This window comes from Procambarus clarkii, chromosome 32 (assembly GCF_040958095.1).
Source record: "Procambarus clarkii isolate CNS0578487 chromosome 32, FALCON_Pclarkii_2.0, whole genome shotgun sequence".
Classification (NCBI taxonomy): Eukaryota; Metazoa; Arthropoda; class Malacostraca; order Decapoda; family Cambaridae; genus Procambarus; species Procambarus clarkii.
In genome coordinates, this window is record NC_091181.1 from 29652811 (window position 1) to 29668631 (window position 15821).

A 15821-nucleotide genomic window follows, 5' to 3' on the forward strand; every position below is an offset into this window, starting at 1 on the left:
GAACAGAAAGCGAAGCACAGCGACAGAGTCAAAAAGAACCAGAAAGACCGCCAGGAAACTTCAGACTGCCGCCGAGACAAAGCCCGCAGGTGGGACACTAACAAGGAAGCCACCTGATGATAAACTCGAGTCAAAAATACCATATGCGAAGACTCGAGAAGAAGATCGAACCAGCCATGTGAAGCACCGGTCCGATCTGCTGGAAGAGGCGGAGCCGCGGGAAAACCTCCGGGTTTGGACAGCGAGCAAGCAGCGCCTGAAACCACGGCTGGGCCGGCCCCATAGGACCAAGAGGACTACTCTCTCCTGGTAAGTCTCCAAGCAAGTCAGGACCTGGAGCAATAGCTGAACCAGGGGAAAGAGGTACAGGAACCCCCACCTCGACCAGTCCTGCCGAAAGGCATCGACCCCGACGGCCTCGCAGTCGGGGAAGAGCGCGACATAAAGAGGAAGGCGACACGACCACACTGACGCGAAGAGGTCCACCTTAGGTGGCCCGAACATCTGGCAAAGCCAACAGGAGTCGGCATCGACCGTACATTCAGTGGACAGGGGAACGAAACGAGACATGCCATCTGCCAAGACGCTGGACACTCCCCGCACGTGAACAGCCAGGAGAGCCAAACCCCAAGAACTCAGCAGACGAGTCACCTGAAGCGACCAGCGCCAAAGAGCCAAGGACCGCATCGAACCCCCTTGGTTCAGGCAATGAACCACCGGGGAGCAATCTGAATGGAGCCGGATCGTTGATCCGCGGGCGACCCGAACCCTCCTTAGAGCAAACCACACTGCTGCGAACTCCCGCACCATGCTGTGGGCCTGACGGAAGGACAGACCCCACTGTCTCTGGCCGGCCTGCTGAGCACTAGTCACAAAGCCCTAGCCAAGAGACGACGCGTCCGTGAACACATCGAGCGAGGGCTCAGGCAGGCGCCAAGGCACTGAATCCCGAAAAACCTGAAGAGGAAGCCGGCAACGCAACAGCCGACGCAAGGTCCCCGGGGGCCCGAACTCAGTGATCGCGAGAGAGGCGGAAGGGACATCCCCGAAGGAACCGGAACAGCCGACGAAGCCAAACCCGACCTGACGGGTAGACCATCATTGCAAAGTTCAGCCTCCCGTACAGACCCTCGAGCAACCGCCAGGTGACCCGGGAGCCCTCCAGAAACAGGTACATGCGGGACTGCAGCTGTAGGAAAGACTCCGGAGGAAGAGACAAGGAAGCGGTCCGAGAGTCCCACACAAGACCAAGCTAGGTCCAAACCTGGGAAGGAACCAGATGGGACTTCCTCCAGTTCACCAAGAACCTGAACCCGGCGAGCTGGGAAAAAACCAAATCCCTGGCTAGCAGACATGAGGACTGGCTGGGAGCCCGAACCAGTCAGTCGTCAAGATAGGCCAACACCTGAACACCTAAAAAACACAGATGGGCCACGACGACCACAGCATCAGCCTTAGAACTGGAGGGTGGATGGCCGGCACGGGGGTCTGGGGCTCTCCCTTCCCCCTCCCGGGGAGGAGGGAGCTGCACCGACAGCAGCGCGGCGACGTGTGACGTCATGTTTGTTGGCTCGTTTTTTTTGGGGGGAGTTCTATCCACTTGTTCAGCTTTTTGTAGCAACTTTCACCAGAATAGGGGTTTGTTTTGGGACACTTACCTTTCTGGGTGCCTGACCCAGTCGATGGCAGACATAGAATGCTTCCAACCACACAGAGGTTTCTATAGGCCATTGCTCCCCATGCCTCTCTGAAAGGGGCCAGGTTCTGGCTCGTGGTCCCTGGTAGGCCCACATAACTGATGCCAAAGTCTGATATTAGCATATTAGCCTGGATAGCTCTGGGGAGCCGAAGGGGCTCCCCCCAGTAAGGAAGGATTTCGGAGGTTAAAATCTCTGTTGGGTACCTCTGAAAGTCTATTTCCTTTTTGAGAGCATCCATGGTCTGGTTGGCAAAGCATGTGGAGAGTATGGTTATAATAATAATAAGTTTTGTATGAAGTAAGAGATTACTAGAATTTACAGATTTTTAACTCATAATTCTTAATCACCAATAATTATAATATATACCACAGCAAATGTCAAATCTCACATATTAGTCAATGCTTATAACAATGAGTAAACCAAAAGTAAAAGCCTTTTTAATTTTCACTGCATTACCTGCAATGCCCAAGGCAATGATCAAGTAAATGAACCTAACACTGCCATTGAGAATAGAGTGGGAAAATGTAAGAGTATAAAGAGGAAAAATTTTACGACAAAATAAAAAGATTACAAGAAGGTCAGAAGGAACTGGTGAAACAGTTTATAGATTTTTAATAGTCATGATGCCTGTGGTAAACAAGGAGGTAATCCAGCAATAAGGAATAAAGCTGGGAATGCAGGCAGAGTTGAGTAAAAGGATTTGGAAGCTATTGAGAGAGATTCAGAAGCTTTGATGAGAAAGAATTAAAAAATAACCTCATTATAAGAAACTTTGTGAAAATAGAAGGCACAGTAATACTAATCAGAAAAACATTGAAGAAATGATGGAACAGCTGACAGGCAAAGAGAACGATCAGGTTCTCAGGTAGGGAGGTTAGGTAAGCCTGAGGCAAATTTGGTACGCATAATTGATAGCAAATCTTGTTCACAGAAGACAGATACTCAGAAATATACAAAATGTAAAAGATGTGGATAGGTACAGTATAGCAACGTTTACGTTGCTATACTCATCCATATCTTATAGTTAGATTTAAACATGCAAATGTCACCCCATTTTTAAAAAAGGCAGAAAGGGCTCATTAGACTACCGACCAATCACTCTAACCTCATGTATCTGCAAGCTTTTGATTGATTGCTACTGCCAGAGGTGGCTAGTTTATTGTGCACCCCATACTCATCCTGTGAGCAGTAGCACAAAAAGGATTACAGAGGGCACAAAAGTTCTTTATCAGACCTGAACGGTGATCTTCTTGAATCTTCTTATCTTGAGATGATTTCAGGGCTTAGCGTCCCTGTGGCCTGGTTCTCGACCAGGCCTCCTTTTTGTTGCACACCCCCAGGGAAGCAGCCCATAGCAGCTCTCTGATGATAAAGATGAAGCCACCCAAGAGGTGGCACGGGCATGAATAACCCGTAATCAGCTGTCTAATTCCTTGGTACCTATTTACTGCTAGGTAACAGGGGCATCAGGGTGAATAAAACATTTTGCCCATTTGTCTCCGCCTCCACCGGGCATCAAACCCGGAACCTCAGGACTACGAATCCGAAGCGCTGTCCACCCAGCTGTCAGGCGCCCTTGATGTGATGGTTACATTAACAATTTCATCTATCTTTCACACTTCATGGAGGGAATCCTAAGGGAGGAAATCATTCACCGACTTACAGTGAATCTTGTAAAATCTATGCAACTTAGTTTTGTTAAATATAAATCCTTCCTTACTATCCTACTCACATTTTTGGAAACGGTAATGAGGTATTCACACAAAGGACTTCCAGTAGATGTAGGCATGGACTTCTCTAAAGCTCTTGATAAGGGCTTTAGAGAGTGACTGGCAAGGAAATCACAAGCACATGCAATGAATGGTAGAATACTAAAAAAGCCATAAAAGCTTGTTTTCAACAATAAAGCAATGGTTGAAACAAAGAAAGCAAAGGGCTAAATGGAAATGAATTTGACTGGAAAAATGGGGTAAGTGGGATACCACAAGGTCCATCTTGGACCAACTCTTTTTGTCACAAATCAATAACATTGTTGAGAATATTACCAACCATATTGTCAGATTTGCAGATGACACTAAGATCTATAGTAAAGTAGGAAACGAAAACAAAATTGAACCATACAAAGGTCTCTAACTGAATGCCACAAATGGTCAGAAGACCAGCTTGTTAATACTGAAAACACAAAATCTTGCATGTGGGGCATAACAATGCATATCACAACGATCAAATCAACACTACCATGCAGCAGATTGATGAAGAATAGGACGTGGTAGGTCCTATCCACCAGTTATTGAAAGTTGCTCAACAAGTGGGAGCTGCAGTAAAAGAGCCAACAAAACCCTAGGGATAGTCAAATGAGCCTTTGCCTTCAAGGAAAGGAATGTGATTACTCAACTTTACAAGTCTCTGGTGGATCCCCATTTGGACTACTGTATCCAAGCATGGAGACATCACCCTCAGAAGTACATGTCTGCTTTGGAGAAAGATAAACACAAAGCACAAAAATTATCCCAGAACTTGACTCTCATGCCAGGAATGGTTGAGGGCCTCAGGACTAACAACACTTCAGACATAAAAGGGCTGTTCACATTGAGACCCTTATAACAAGTTGGAGGATATTAATCCAGACCACTTCTTTAGGTCAAATGAAATGCATACAAGGTGCAACAGCTTCAAGTTCAACAAGCCACAGTGTAGAACAGAAAACTGGAAATTCTTTTTCACCCAACCAAGGCGTATATACTCTTCAAACTGCCTAACTGCTCAAGCCAAATATGCCAAGATATTACTTCAAATCAAAATCTAGTTGGCAAAAATACTTAGGAATAATAGGGAGGACTTTTGCCAAGCCACTGGCTTCCTATCCCTTGTCGGGGTCACTAGAGAGAGAGTAGTGGCCATGGTGAAAATATCTATTATTAAGGAGTATACTAAATTTTTTATTTATATATTTATCATTTTGTTATATTAATTTAATTACTAACCTTGTCTTATCCCATTTAATAATTTAATGTGAACCTTGGCAGCGCGTGTTTGATGGAATTTTGAAGCGACTGCTGGGTGGTGGCTTCGTCGCCAAGTGGATGTCGAATCTTATTGAACAACACACACTGACCACACGTAGGAGGGCTGCAGTGAGTAATTATGTTGGATATTAAAGCAGATGAATAGATGAGAGATAGAGCTGAGTAAAATTTTAAGATAACAGCTGAGTAAAATTTAAAGATAACTGTGTGAAGGAGACAGTGTCAAAGGGAGCTGTATGAAGTATTTATTTCATACACAGGATTAGCATGAAATACAACATGACAAATGTGACATGCTTCATAGGAACAGGTGTGTAGTAATGACATCAATAAGACAGGTATTCAGTAGTTACTTGTTACACCTTCAGGAGGCTGCGGGGATGAGGGGAGAGATGGAAGCGACGCAAGAACGGGCAAATCTGAGCCTCACCTTATACCACCTGCAGGGAGTCTTCCTAGTCTACACTGCTGGGCTGATCCTGGCTGATCTTGTTTTCATCTGGGAGCTTGCCTTCAAGAGCCTCTCCAGAAGCATGAGACAGGTAGGTTGAGATCACTAATTGCTACACCACACGGTATTTCATAGATTCACAAAAGTCCAAAATCAAATCAAATAATGTAGCACTGATGAATTTCTCTGAGATAGACAAAGTAGCAAAGAATAGGTATAGATTGACTTATGTAAATATACCATACCATCTCACATTTATGAAAGAATGATATGTAAGAAAAATCAGAAAATTACCAACTACTCTACAACTACTGTACAAAGCGACCATATAAGTCATAAATACTCATACTCCGCCCAAGTAAAGCAGAAACAAGCAACACTTAGTGGGCCAGCCAGAGGCTTAGGGCCTGTGCAGGAATATCCCTGCAAAAAAAAAAAAAAAAAAAAAAAAATTGTACATGTATCTGGCTGTCACTCCCACCTTCAGCAACAAACATCAGCATTGGCTTCACTGACACACCAACACATGTTTTCCATCCTAAATAAATACCCAATGCAGATACTCAGAATGTTTTATTTTGTGTATACCTTTATCTCTGTATACCCTTGCCTAGTTTTTGAAAGAATCACCAGTGAATGAGAAGTAAATAAGTAAGTAATTAATCATCAAAAGAAGGCACCAACCAGGGAAGACTTATGTAGCACAATGTCACCTAAGATTCAAAAGGTCCTGAATATCATTCAGGATGACAATATGAGAACATAGGGACACAAGGCAAGTAGCATCAAAGGTATCAGATTCTATCAAGGTAGAAGTGACCTAGAAGAACATTCGGAATGCAATATGAATAATAATCCTGAAAATCTCGACATTCTAACCCCATCATCTCCCAAGCTTGTAGTTCAGTAATATTTCTAGATTATTTGCAACTATTTAATGAGCACTTTGTACTTCATATGTTAGTGTACATGTTACAAATATGCCCGGCACCTTTCATTTAGCACTTTCAGCCTGAATCCTCATAATACAAGACTAGTTCTGTCACTCAATTTGGTTTAGAAAAAACATAACGGGCAAACAATGTTTATCAAATGCATTTTGAATGTTAAATGAACAGTTTATTTTCTTTATAAAGTTAAATACTGTAGTTTATAATGATTTTGTGGATAGTAAAGGCTATTAATATTACACTATATCTTAAGACCAAATATATCCTTCCAATCTGAAGCTTTGTACAATACCAGGCACACATTTAGTTATTTTTTGTTTAAATTATATCGAGCAACGGTGTAGCTCATTAAAACATTATGTATATTAAAAGTATCTTCAGCCCTATGTTGTATATGCAATGCTTTGTTGTTTTCTTTGAGGTTCTACCAAATTGGGCAGAGACAAACACTTGCTCTGGAAAACAAACACTTTATTTATGCAATTATTTATATATTTCACAATGATTTTGGTACAAATACATGTAATTACCTCTACCTTAATGAATGATCGACAAAATGCCATATGCAGGTGGTACGACTCATTTTGACCTGTCAACTTGTAGCCCTCCTCCCCCCAACATCACATGCCACAGTGTTAATTCCCTGTTTAGTATCATACACTTCTAAGCATTAGTCCCCTGACAGTCTTAAGTGATGACAAAAGCATTACCATATGGTTTCATTATTTCATGCACACCCCCCTAAGCAATAATAGTTTTGTTTTACAATGAAATGGAGAGATACCTCCATTGCCCCCATTAAGATCAATGTTTTTATTTTCCTCCACCTGCGACTCACAAGCAGACAGGCCAGAGAAAATTCAGTAGATTACTATGGAGAAGCTTCTAACAGGATGTATCACCGTGCATAAGGATGTTCCAGGTGTAGCAGATCATAAAGTGCTATACCTTGGGCACCTTCAAAGTTATAGGGCTGAGATTGAGAACACATAGCTTGACTGGAACGTCCATATGTACTTGGTTGTTTGATATCTAGATTTTTTTGGCAATATACAATGAAGCCACAAGTATAAGGTGTGCAGACTCATTCCTATCTGTAATCATATGTGATAAAGAGATATTTTTTTATGTAGATTACATTTTACATAACCTCCTTCAGTAGTAGGAGATGTTTTGATATATTGGCAGTTATTATTTCTGCATAACAGTAACATACAATATGTTGATGCACTTCTTGCACACGAACCATGAAATGACGAAAAAAATAAAACGTACCATATTTCTAATGTGCATTTGACAGATTTCATTAATAAAAACAATGAAGAGTTTGTGTGCCAGTCAATCAGTAATTTTAATATATTCACAGCTCATTTGGTATTTATAGTGTATATTATTGTTAGCATTTCTAAATAATTTCTTCAAGTGATCATTCTGAAGATGTCTAAATAACCCTACAAGTAACACCTGTGTCTTTGGAGGAGAGATTTATCGGCATCACAAGATAAGTTCTCACAGTAAGACAGGAGTGTTGAAACATAGTTCTACATTGTAATCATATTAGATATAATCTTCATAGAAATTCACCATGCAGCTTGAGTCCCTTTTGAAGGCAGCTAGTTATCATTCATTATCTTTTAACAATTTGTTAGCTGATGAAGATGTTCTTCCATAAGTTTCTCAGTATCTTACCTCTGAGAAAAATCATCCAATTACATTATAATAAATGAATCTAAAAAGGAAACTAAGCACTTTACTCCTATATGCTTTTTACAATGATGAATTTATGTAAAATTTACATATGAACCTCTATCAGTAAACTATGTACACATCATTCTCTTTCTTTCTTAGCCTGTAATTAATGTCAGGAACATCAATGTAATTATCCTGCTAAAAATAGAAATAAATAAAATAATATATAACAACCTATCTTCAAACAGTGCCACTACAATGTATTAATGACAAAAATATTTGTGTAATATTTGTTTTATATTAAAAATTTTAAATATTCAATAAAATGGATAAAAATTCAGAATGTCATAAATATTGAGCTAATAAAAAATTCTAAATAGTGCAATGTCAGTGCATACATTAGGTTTGATGTTCACTTGGTAGTACTGGAGAGATACTGTATTAAGAGTTACTAATACTGTCTACACAAGTACCTTGGGGGCTGTAAAATGCTATACAACACCTGTCAGTGTGAACATTTCAACGTTTTAAAAGACCACAAGTGACTCAAGATTACTGTCTTAACGTGTCAATCTATATTCACTCGTCATTCTAGACTTGTTGACTTTACAAACTCACAAATATATACTGTATTAAAGATATGGACTAATAACAAATATTAGTCTGAGAAAGTGAAACAGTATATGATGTTAGTGTTTGAGGACATTAGTTTTATTGTAACCAGACTGAGTTATTGTTGAGAACAAAATTAAGAATAAACGAGCCATTGTTGCAAAATGTTTAAATTTTTACGGATAAAATATACATGGGTTGAAACAATTCAACAAAACTAACTAGGGGTAAAGACATATTTCTTGCCAAATACTGGTATTCTTTAAACATTGTATCAGTAGTTATGATGATAATGCAGTATCATACTGAAATATATAACTTGCAAGTACAGATAAAATTAAAAAATATTAATGAAGGAGATCAATGTGTGACATTTCTAATTTCATATCTAAAGAAATCCAAACAAAAAATATAAGGTAACCATATCACAAGCATGAAATAACTCTCATTCATCATACAGGCCATGGGTTCTTGCACCACAAAAGACAATTCAAACTGTGTACAGATTCTGGGGGTTGTACACACTTTATCTGGAACGCAATGCTTACCACCACCTGACATGTGCATATTAAACCTGATCACGAACGGTACCTGTCTCTCCATTGCATATCCTAACCAATTATGATATTTGAGTCTCCTATGTCATTACCGCCAGAAAATTTAAGTTTCTACCAAAATGGATTAAACTCAGATAAGAGTGGTTGAACTTTAGTGCTACAGTGTAAACTTTATGGAAGAAATTTGCATTCATTCAAATTTTTCTGATCAGATGCCACCACTAAGATTACATGTGGTTGTAATGGATAATTTCTCCTTACAATATAATTTAGATAATTTATTTGATAGAGTGAAGATTACCTAACCGTTCATCCAAGAAAGCTGTCATTACAATGGCCCGTGGTCACATCTTGTTCCTGCTGAAGGGTGACATGGGTAGTGGTGAAGCAGCTGTGAGAATGTGGCTAGCCCACTGCCCCTAGCACCATGGTTATCCCTATCTACCTTGCTCGCAACTGCCACCACTTTAGCCACACCACGCTCCTTATAGCTCCAGATATAATCTTGCACACTCAAGTAGTACAACCTTTTAATAAAAATCTTACAACATTGAGGATAATACCTCATCATCATATAGGAACCTACGGCATCCAACTTATAGTCTCTCCAGACATTATTTATAAAATTCTACAACCTCAAGCAGAATGACCCTTCCCAATACAGTCTTCTACATTTTTAACACTATAGATTATCCACTTCGGCAATGAAGAATATTTACATTCACAAAAATTTGATCAGTTTATTTGAAGAGATTAAAAGAGTTACAATCCTTCTATAGAAGGAGTTTATTTCTTCAACTAGGGATTTGCTCCCTAGAGAAGCCTCTTCCACCACACTTCATACTACATCCAGACACTTAATAAGTGCTTGTCAAGTCCAAGACTATGCTTCAGTGTTTAACAGCTTACACACACTGTGCGAGTCTCTTCTGAAACTGAGGCACTTGAGTAGGTGTACTGTCAGTTTTAAACACTAAAGAAATGTCGGCCATGCCCAAGACACTGGATGAGTGCCTAGAGGCCAAGGCACTACACCACACGAGTGCTTGATGGACCTCACTGACTACTTGTCAGGTTATCCCTATGTCCCATGTGAATGCCTAGTCATTCTCTAGATACTTAATGAGTATCTGGTGAGGCCCTAGACACTTTGGGGACTCTTGGCTCAGTATGAGTACCTGAAGAGCCCCCTGCAACATACGAGTTTCTGATGCCAGCTGGTTGTGTAGGCACTCGCATGAGCAAAGAAATTATAATCTGGCCAACTAGTAATGTAGTGTGTGTTTCAGTGATCAAATGAAGGTAATTTAAGCAGAGAAATAACCATTTTGTTCACCTAGCAAAAAACTATATATGAAATTATTAAGATACATAAAATATATTTTCTTCAGTCTTTGGAACACTTTAATAAGAGTCATGGTGGATTGTGCACACAGTAGAAAAGACAAAGCACATGTTAAGTCAAGCAACATCGCACTTGCACCCCCTCTAGCCCCAGGATTACTCCTTGCGTGTCTTAGTCTTACTGCTAGGGTGATCAGTCCTCATGCCCTCACCCTATTCACACCGACTCAAAGTAAACATGCCCACACCCACTATTGGATCACGCAGCAGTTACACTTGCTTTTCTTCTTAATAACAACGTGTTCAACATGGGCAGCGTCTGTGGGGGTAACTGTGGCATGTGTAACTTCAACTGTGCCTGGCGTCGAGTTCTCTGGTGCTGCTGATCCATTAGCACCTGCCTTTCCTGGAGACGATGGTGTGGTATCTGTCACTGGCTTTGATGGCACTGCTACTGGTGTTGGCTGCTGCTGCTCATGATGGTGATGTTGCTGCTGAGGCAAATGCTGTTGTTGCTGAGGGGAGGCATCTTTTTGGGAGACAAGGGGCTCTGCAACAGCATCCTTGTCAGTTGGAGATGATGGAATGCCATCTATGGAGTCTGTAAGGTCACCAGGCCGTTGACCTGGTTGTCCCTGAAGAGGCCGGCCGGATTTGATGAGCTGTACAATCTCGTCAGCCTCACGAGAGATGTCACCATCAGGTCGGAAGGGGTTGTCGCGTCCACTGTCCGAACTGGAAAGTTAATATCCAGTTACAACATTGCATAAGTAATTAGTTATATAATTTAAATATGTATATCTTTAGAGCTAGTAAAATAACTATGTACAGTATTATTTACTAAAAAGATAAAATCAAAATTAGAAGATTTCTTGTAAATGAAAAATATAAACAAAGTTGCTCTTAGTGTGGCCCCGTAACATTATAAGTACAGGTACTGTAGTGTGACCTTAATTATTCAAACTAATTGGTATCTCTGGATGGCCAAGTAACTAAAAAATTGGATAATTGAGTACAAGATCAAGAAGAATGATTTTGCAGGATTTGTATATATTTTGGCATTTATTTTAACGGGTACAGTTGTTAAAAATGCATGTAATGGTGTATTAATAAGAATACACCATTATATATATATATATATGTTTCATTGAATATGACCGCATATTCTGTATTTATTATTTTCTGGTTTAGGGCTTCTATCCCTCTAACTATTTTCTTAGCATCAGGGCTTAATTGAAATAGGAGTTCTCCAAAACTCATTTTCGTACTTTTAAGGTGAAGAAAAGAAGTGATTTACTATAGAGTGTATTACACTTATTTGTATAATTTGCACGACGTTTCGAACCTCCATGGTTCATTCTCAAGTGAACAGATCTTACAATACTAGTTGATTTTATACCCGCATTAGGTCAGGTGATAATACAATGAAGGTGAAAACATGGGGGGATACATAAGGGATAAACATAGGGGCTGCAGAAGGCTTATTGGCCCATACGAGGCATCTCCTATCTAAACACAAAGATTAATCCAGTGTAATTGGCCTGTTATGTTGGACATTGTCTTCTGTGTTGGCATCGATATGTTCTTGTCTTGTCCTTACTCTCATGGTGGGTAGAGTAAATAGTTCCGTGATTTGGGTGTTCATGGTAGGTCGCTCTATTCTTATGTGAATTGCCTCAAGAATTTGTAATCTTCTTGAATCTTGGGTTTTGTCTATTATGCAAGTATTCTTGTTCAACATTTCTCTTGTTAGAGTATACTCTAACATTTTAGAGACATTTAACATCTAACATGTTAGAGTATACTCTAACAAGAGAAATGTTGAACAAGAATACTTGCATAATAGACAAAACCCAAGATTCAAGAAGATTACAAATTCTTGAGGCAATTCACATAAGAATAGAGCGACCTACCATGAACACCCAAATCACGGAACTATTTACTCTACCCACCATGAGAGTAAGGACAAGACAAGAACATATCGATGCCAACACAGAAGACAATGTCCAACATAACAGGCCAATTACACTGGATTAATCTTTGTGTTTAGATAGGAGATGCCTCGTATGGGCCAATAAGCCTTCTGCAGCCCCTATGTTCACTTGAGAATGAACCATGGAGGTTCGAAACGTCGTGCAAATTATACAAATAAGTGTAATACACTCTATAGTAAATCACTTCTTTTCTTCACCTTAAAAGTACGAAAATGAGTTTTGGAGAACTCCTATTTCAATTAAGCCCTGATGCTAAGAAAATAGTTAGAGGGATAGAAGCCCTAAACCAGAAAATAATAAATACAGAATATGCGGTCATATTCAATGAAACATGTTTGAAAGAAAACCTGCTGCCAGTATACACCAATATATATACATATATATATATTATATAAATGAAAACCCTACACCCAAGAAGCGACTCCAACCCGGACCTCCATGAGCACATTGCAACTGGTGTCACGGTGCCTTAATCCACTCGACCATCAGTGACCGCATATAAGGAGGCGATAGCCGAAGCTATTTGACCCCCCACCCCCGGCAGCACTTTGATGGTAATCTTGTGCATAACTATTTCATCAAATCACTTCATTTTAGTGGGGCCACATGAGCAACAGAAATGCGAACAAGCTTGAATATTATATTATATATATATATATATATATATATATATATATATATATATATATATATATATATATATATATATATATATATATATATATATATATATATATATATATATATATATGTCGTACCTAATAGCCAGAACGCACTTCTCAGCCTACTATACAAGGCCCGATTTGCTTAATAAGCCAAGTTTTCCTGAATTAATATATTTTCTCTAATTTTTTTCTTATGAAATGACAAAGGTACCCATTTCGTTATGTATGAGGTCAATATTTTTTTATTGGAGTTAAAATTAACGTAGATATATGACCGAACCTAACCAACCCTACCTAACCTAACCTAACCTATCGTTACAGGTTAAGTTAGGTTAGGTAGCCTAAAAAGTTAGGTTAGGTTAGGTTAGGTTAGGTAGGTTAGGTAGTCGAAAAACAATTAATTCATGAAAACTTGGCTTATTAGGCAAATCGGGCCATGCATATTAGGCCGAGAAGTGCATTATGGCTACTAGGTACGACATATTATATATATATATATATATATATATATATATATATATATATATATATATATATATATATATATATATATATATATATATATATATATATATATATATGACAATGTCAGACCACGGAGGAAAAATGAAACAGGAAATTTCCTTAAGTACTTTCGTATATTAAATACATCTTCAGAAGGTCATTTTACAGATCGAGTGATGGGTATAAATAGGCAGGAAGGAGTGGTGAAGTAAGGTGAGGTACAATACTTGGACAACGCAGACGGCCCATTGGCCCATCAGATGCACCCAATTGGCACATCCGATGTAGCCCAATGGCCCATCTGATACAGCAGACATACAAGCATAATATATAGGTAATTATAACATAAAGAAGTAAATATATACAATAAATTAGTGAGACAAATGTTTTTCAATGATTCTACTTAAATCGCCCTTTAGCTGATCTATTAGAAATGGATCTAAGTTATATAGACCACTGCTAATATTCAAATTACTTTCTTTGGTGATCTGTATCAAAGCAGATTCAATTATGTTTCTGTTATAGGTGCTTTTACAATTTGTTATTGAAGAAGCACTCTCCCAATCAATTTGGTGAGCTTTTTCTGACAAATGCACAAACAGAGCATTAGACAATTGGCCATGTCTTACAGAGTATTTATGTTGCGATATTCTACATTTTAAATCTTTAGATGTTTGTAGATTCAAACATCTAAAGATTTAAACATCTAAAATTTAGATTTAAACTTTAGATTTAAAGATTTAAACATCTAAAGATTAGGTACGACATATATATATATATACCTGTACTGTATAAATATATAGGAATACAGTATTATTGTTATTTAGTGTGTTTGCTGGCATTACTTAACAGATAATTATGGATTAGCCTCCATTAACTGGGGTAGAGAACCAAAAATGTGTGTAATTACCTAATTGTGAGTGAGTGAGTGTGAGTGTGTGAGAGTGAGTGAGTGAGTGAGTGAGTGAGTGAGTGAGTGAGTGAGTGAGTGTGTGAGAGAGAGAGTGTGGTGTGTGTGTGTGTGTGTGTGTGTGTGTGTGTGTGTGTGTGTGTGTGTGTGTGTGTGTGTGTGTGTGTGTGTGTGTGTGTGTGTGTGTGTGTGTATGTGTGTGTGTGTATGTGTGTGTGTGTGTGTGTGTGTATTCACCGAGTTGTGTTTGCGGGGGTTGAGCTTTGCTCTTTCGGCCCGCCTCTCAACTGTCAATCAACTATTTACTAACTATATTTTTTTTCCACACCACACACACACACACCCCAGGAAGCAGCCTGTGACAGCTGACTAACTCCCAGGTATCTATTTACTGCTAGCGTGCGCGTGCACCGGATTAGAATGGAGAAGTGGTCCTGGCCGGCATTGGGCTGCTTCCATTTCTTTACTACAGTAACTTACTCCGTTGTCTCTTCTCTCTACACCATTTTATATCCCCCCCATCTTTACCTCGTTCTTCCATCTTCCAACTCTGCTTCCTCTGCCTTGTTCTCTCTTTTCCCTGCCCTATTCTCTCCTCTCTCTTCTGTTGCTGCTGATGGGAAGCACCCTTGGTCCTCTACCACTACCCCTTTAAGCTGGAATACCTGACCTTTAAGTTCAAACTGGTAAATGCTCATGTGATACAAGTTACTTCCACCTCACCCTAAAATAAGATGAGTTCTTTGTATCTATTCTTGAACTGCAGCATTAGGCATGGCTGCCTCAACGGTTTTAAAATGAGGAGTCTGCATATCTATTGAACTGTCCACTGACCCTGCATAGATTCTTACTGAACTGGATCTAAGTATGGGTACTACGAGTATATACTCTGACGGGCATTTACTTTTAATTTATCTTTATCCGGTTTCAAAAGTTCCATTGCTCAAGCCAGACTTGCTCTTGTGACAGCTTGATCTACAAGGCTGTTACTACAAGGTAGTCGTTTTTGCAAAATAGCGAACGTGACGACAGGATTCACAGCCACATACAGAAACAATTTAGATTGAACTAAGTGAAGATTGTGATAATCTAATAGACATATGTGGATATAAATACATAGGCTTCAAATTGCTATATAGGTGACTAATTTTAGTCGAACCAAAACGAAAATTATATTAAGAGTGAGCTCTAGTGAGCAGGGAAACGCTAGTCAGTAACTAAGCCAATAATGCTGACATTTATGAAACACTTCAAATTCTTCAATTTCAAGTAATATCGGCCAATTAGTTTGACGTCTGTTGCTAAATAATCTGCTCATTCATGTTTAAATAATTTACCTTTGTTTATTTCCAGCATATTGTAAATAAACTAATCAGGAAGGTAGAGATGCCTAGCACTGACAGGTATATCTGAAATTGG

The 15821-nt window shown here is 39.3% G+C and overlaps 2 protein-coding genes across 6 annotated transcripts in view; one reads left to right on the top strand and one right to left on the bottom strand.

The window, feature by feature from the left end:
* The window catches only part of LOC123759331 (glutamate receptor ionotropic, delta-1), a 54620-nt gene extending 46662 nt beyond the window's left edge, over nt 1-7958 (top strand). The window contains exons 10-11 of the mRNA XM_045744231.2: nt 4727-4834; nt 5095-7958. Coding sequence (XP_045600187.2) covers nt 4727-4834; nt 5095-5277 — 291 coding nt within the window. The 3' untranslated portion in view covers nt 5278-7958. The remainder of the gene's footprint in view (nt 1-4726; nt 4835-5094) is intronic.
* Nucleotides 6582-15821, bottom strand: part of LOC123759330 (muscle M-line assembly protein unc-89) — a 519867-nt gene continuing 510627 nt past the window's right edge. For all 5 annotated transcript variants that reach the window (XM_069335077.1, XM_069335078.1, XM_069335079.1 and 2 more), the window contains one exon: nt 6582-11064. In XM_069335077.1, the coding sequence (XP_069191178.1) occupies nt 10581-11064 (484 nt within the window). In that variant the 3' untranslated portion in view covers nt 6582-10580. The remainder of the gene's footprint in view (nt 11065-15821) is intronic.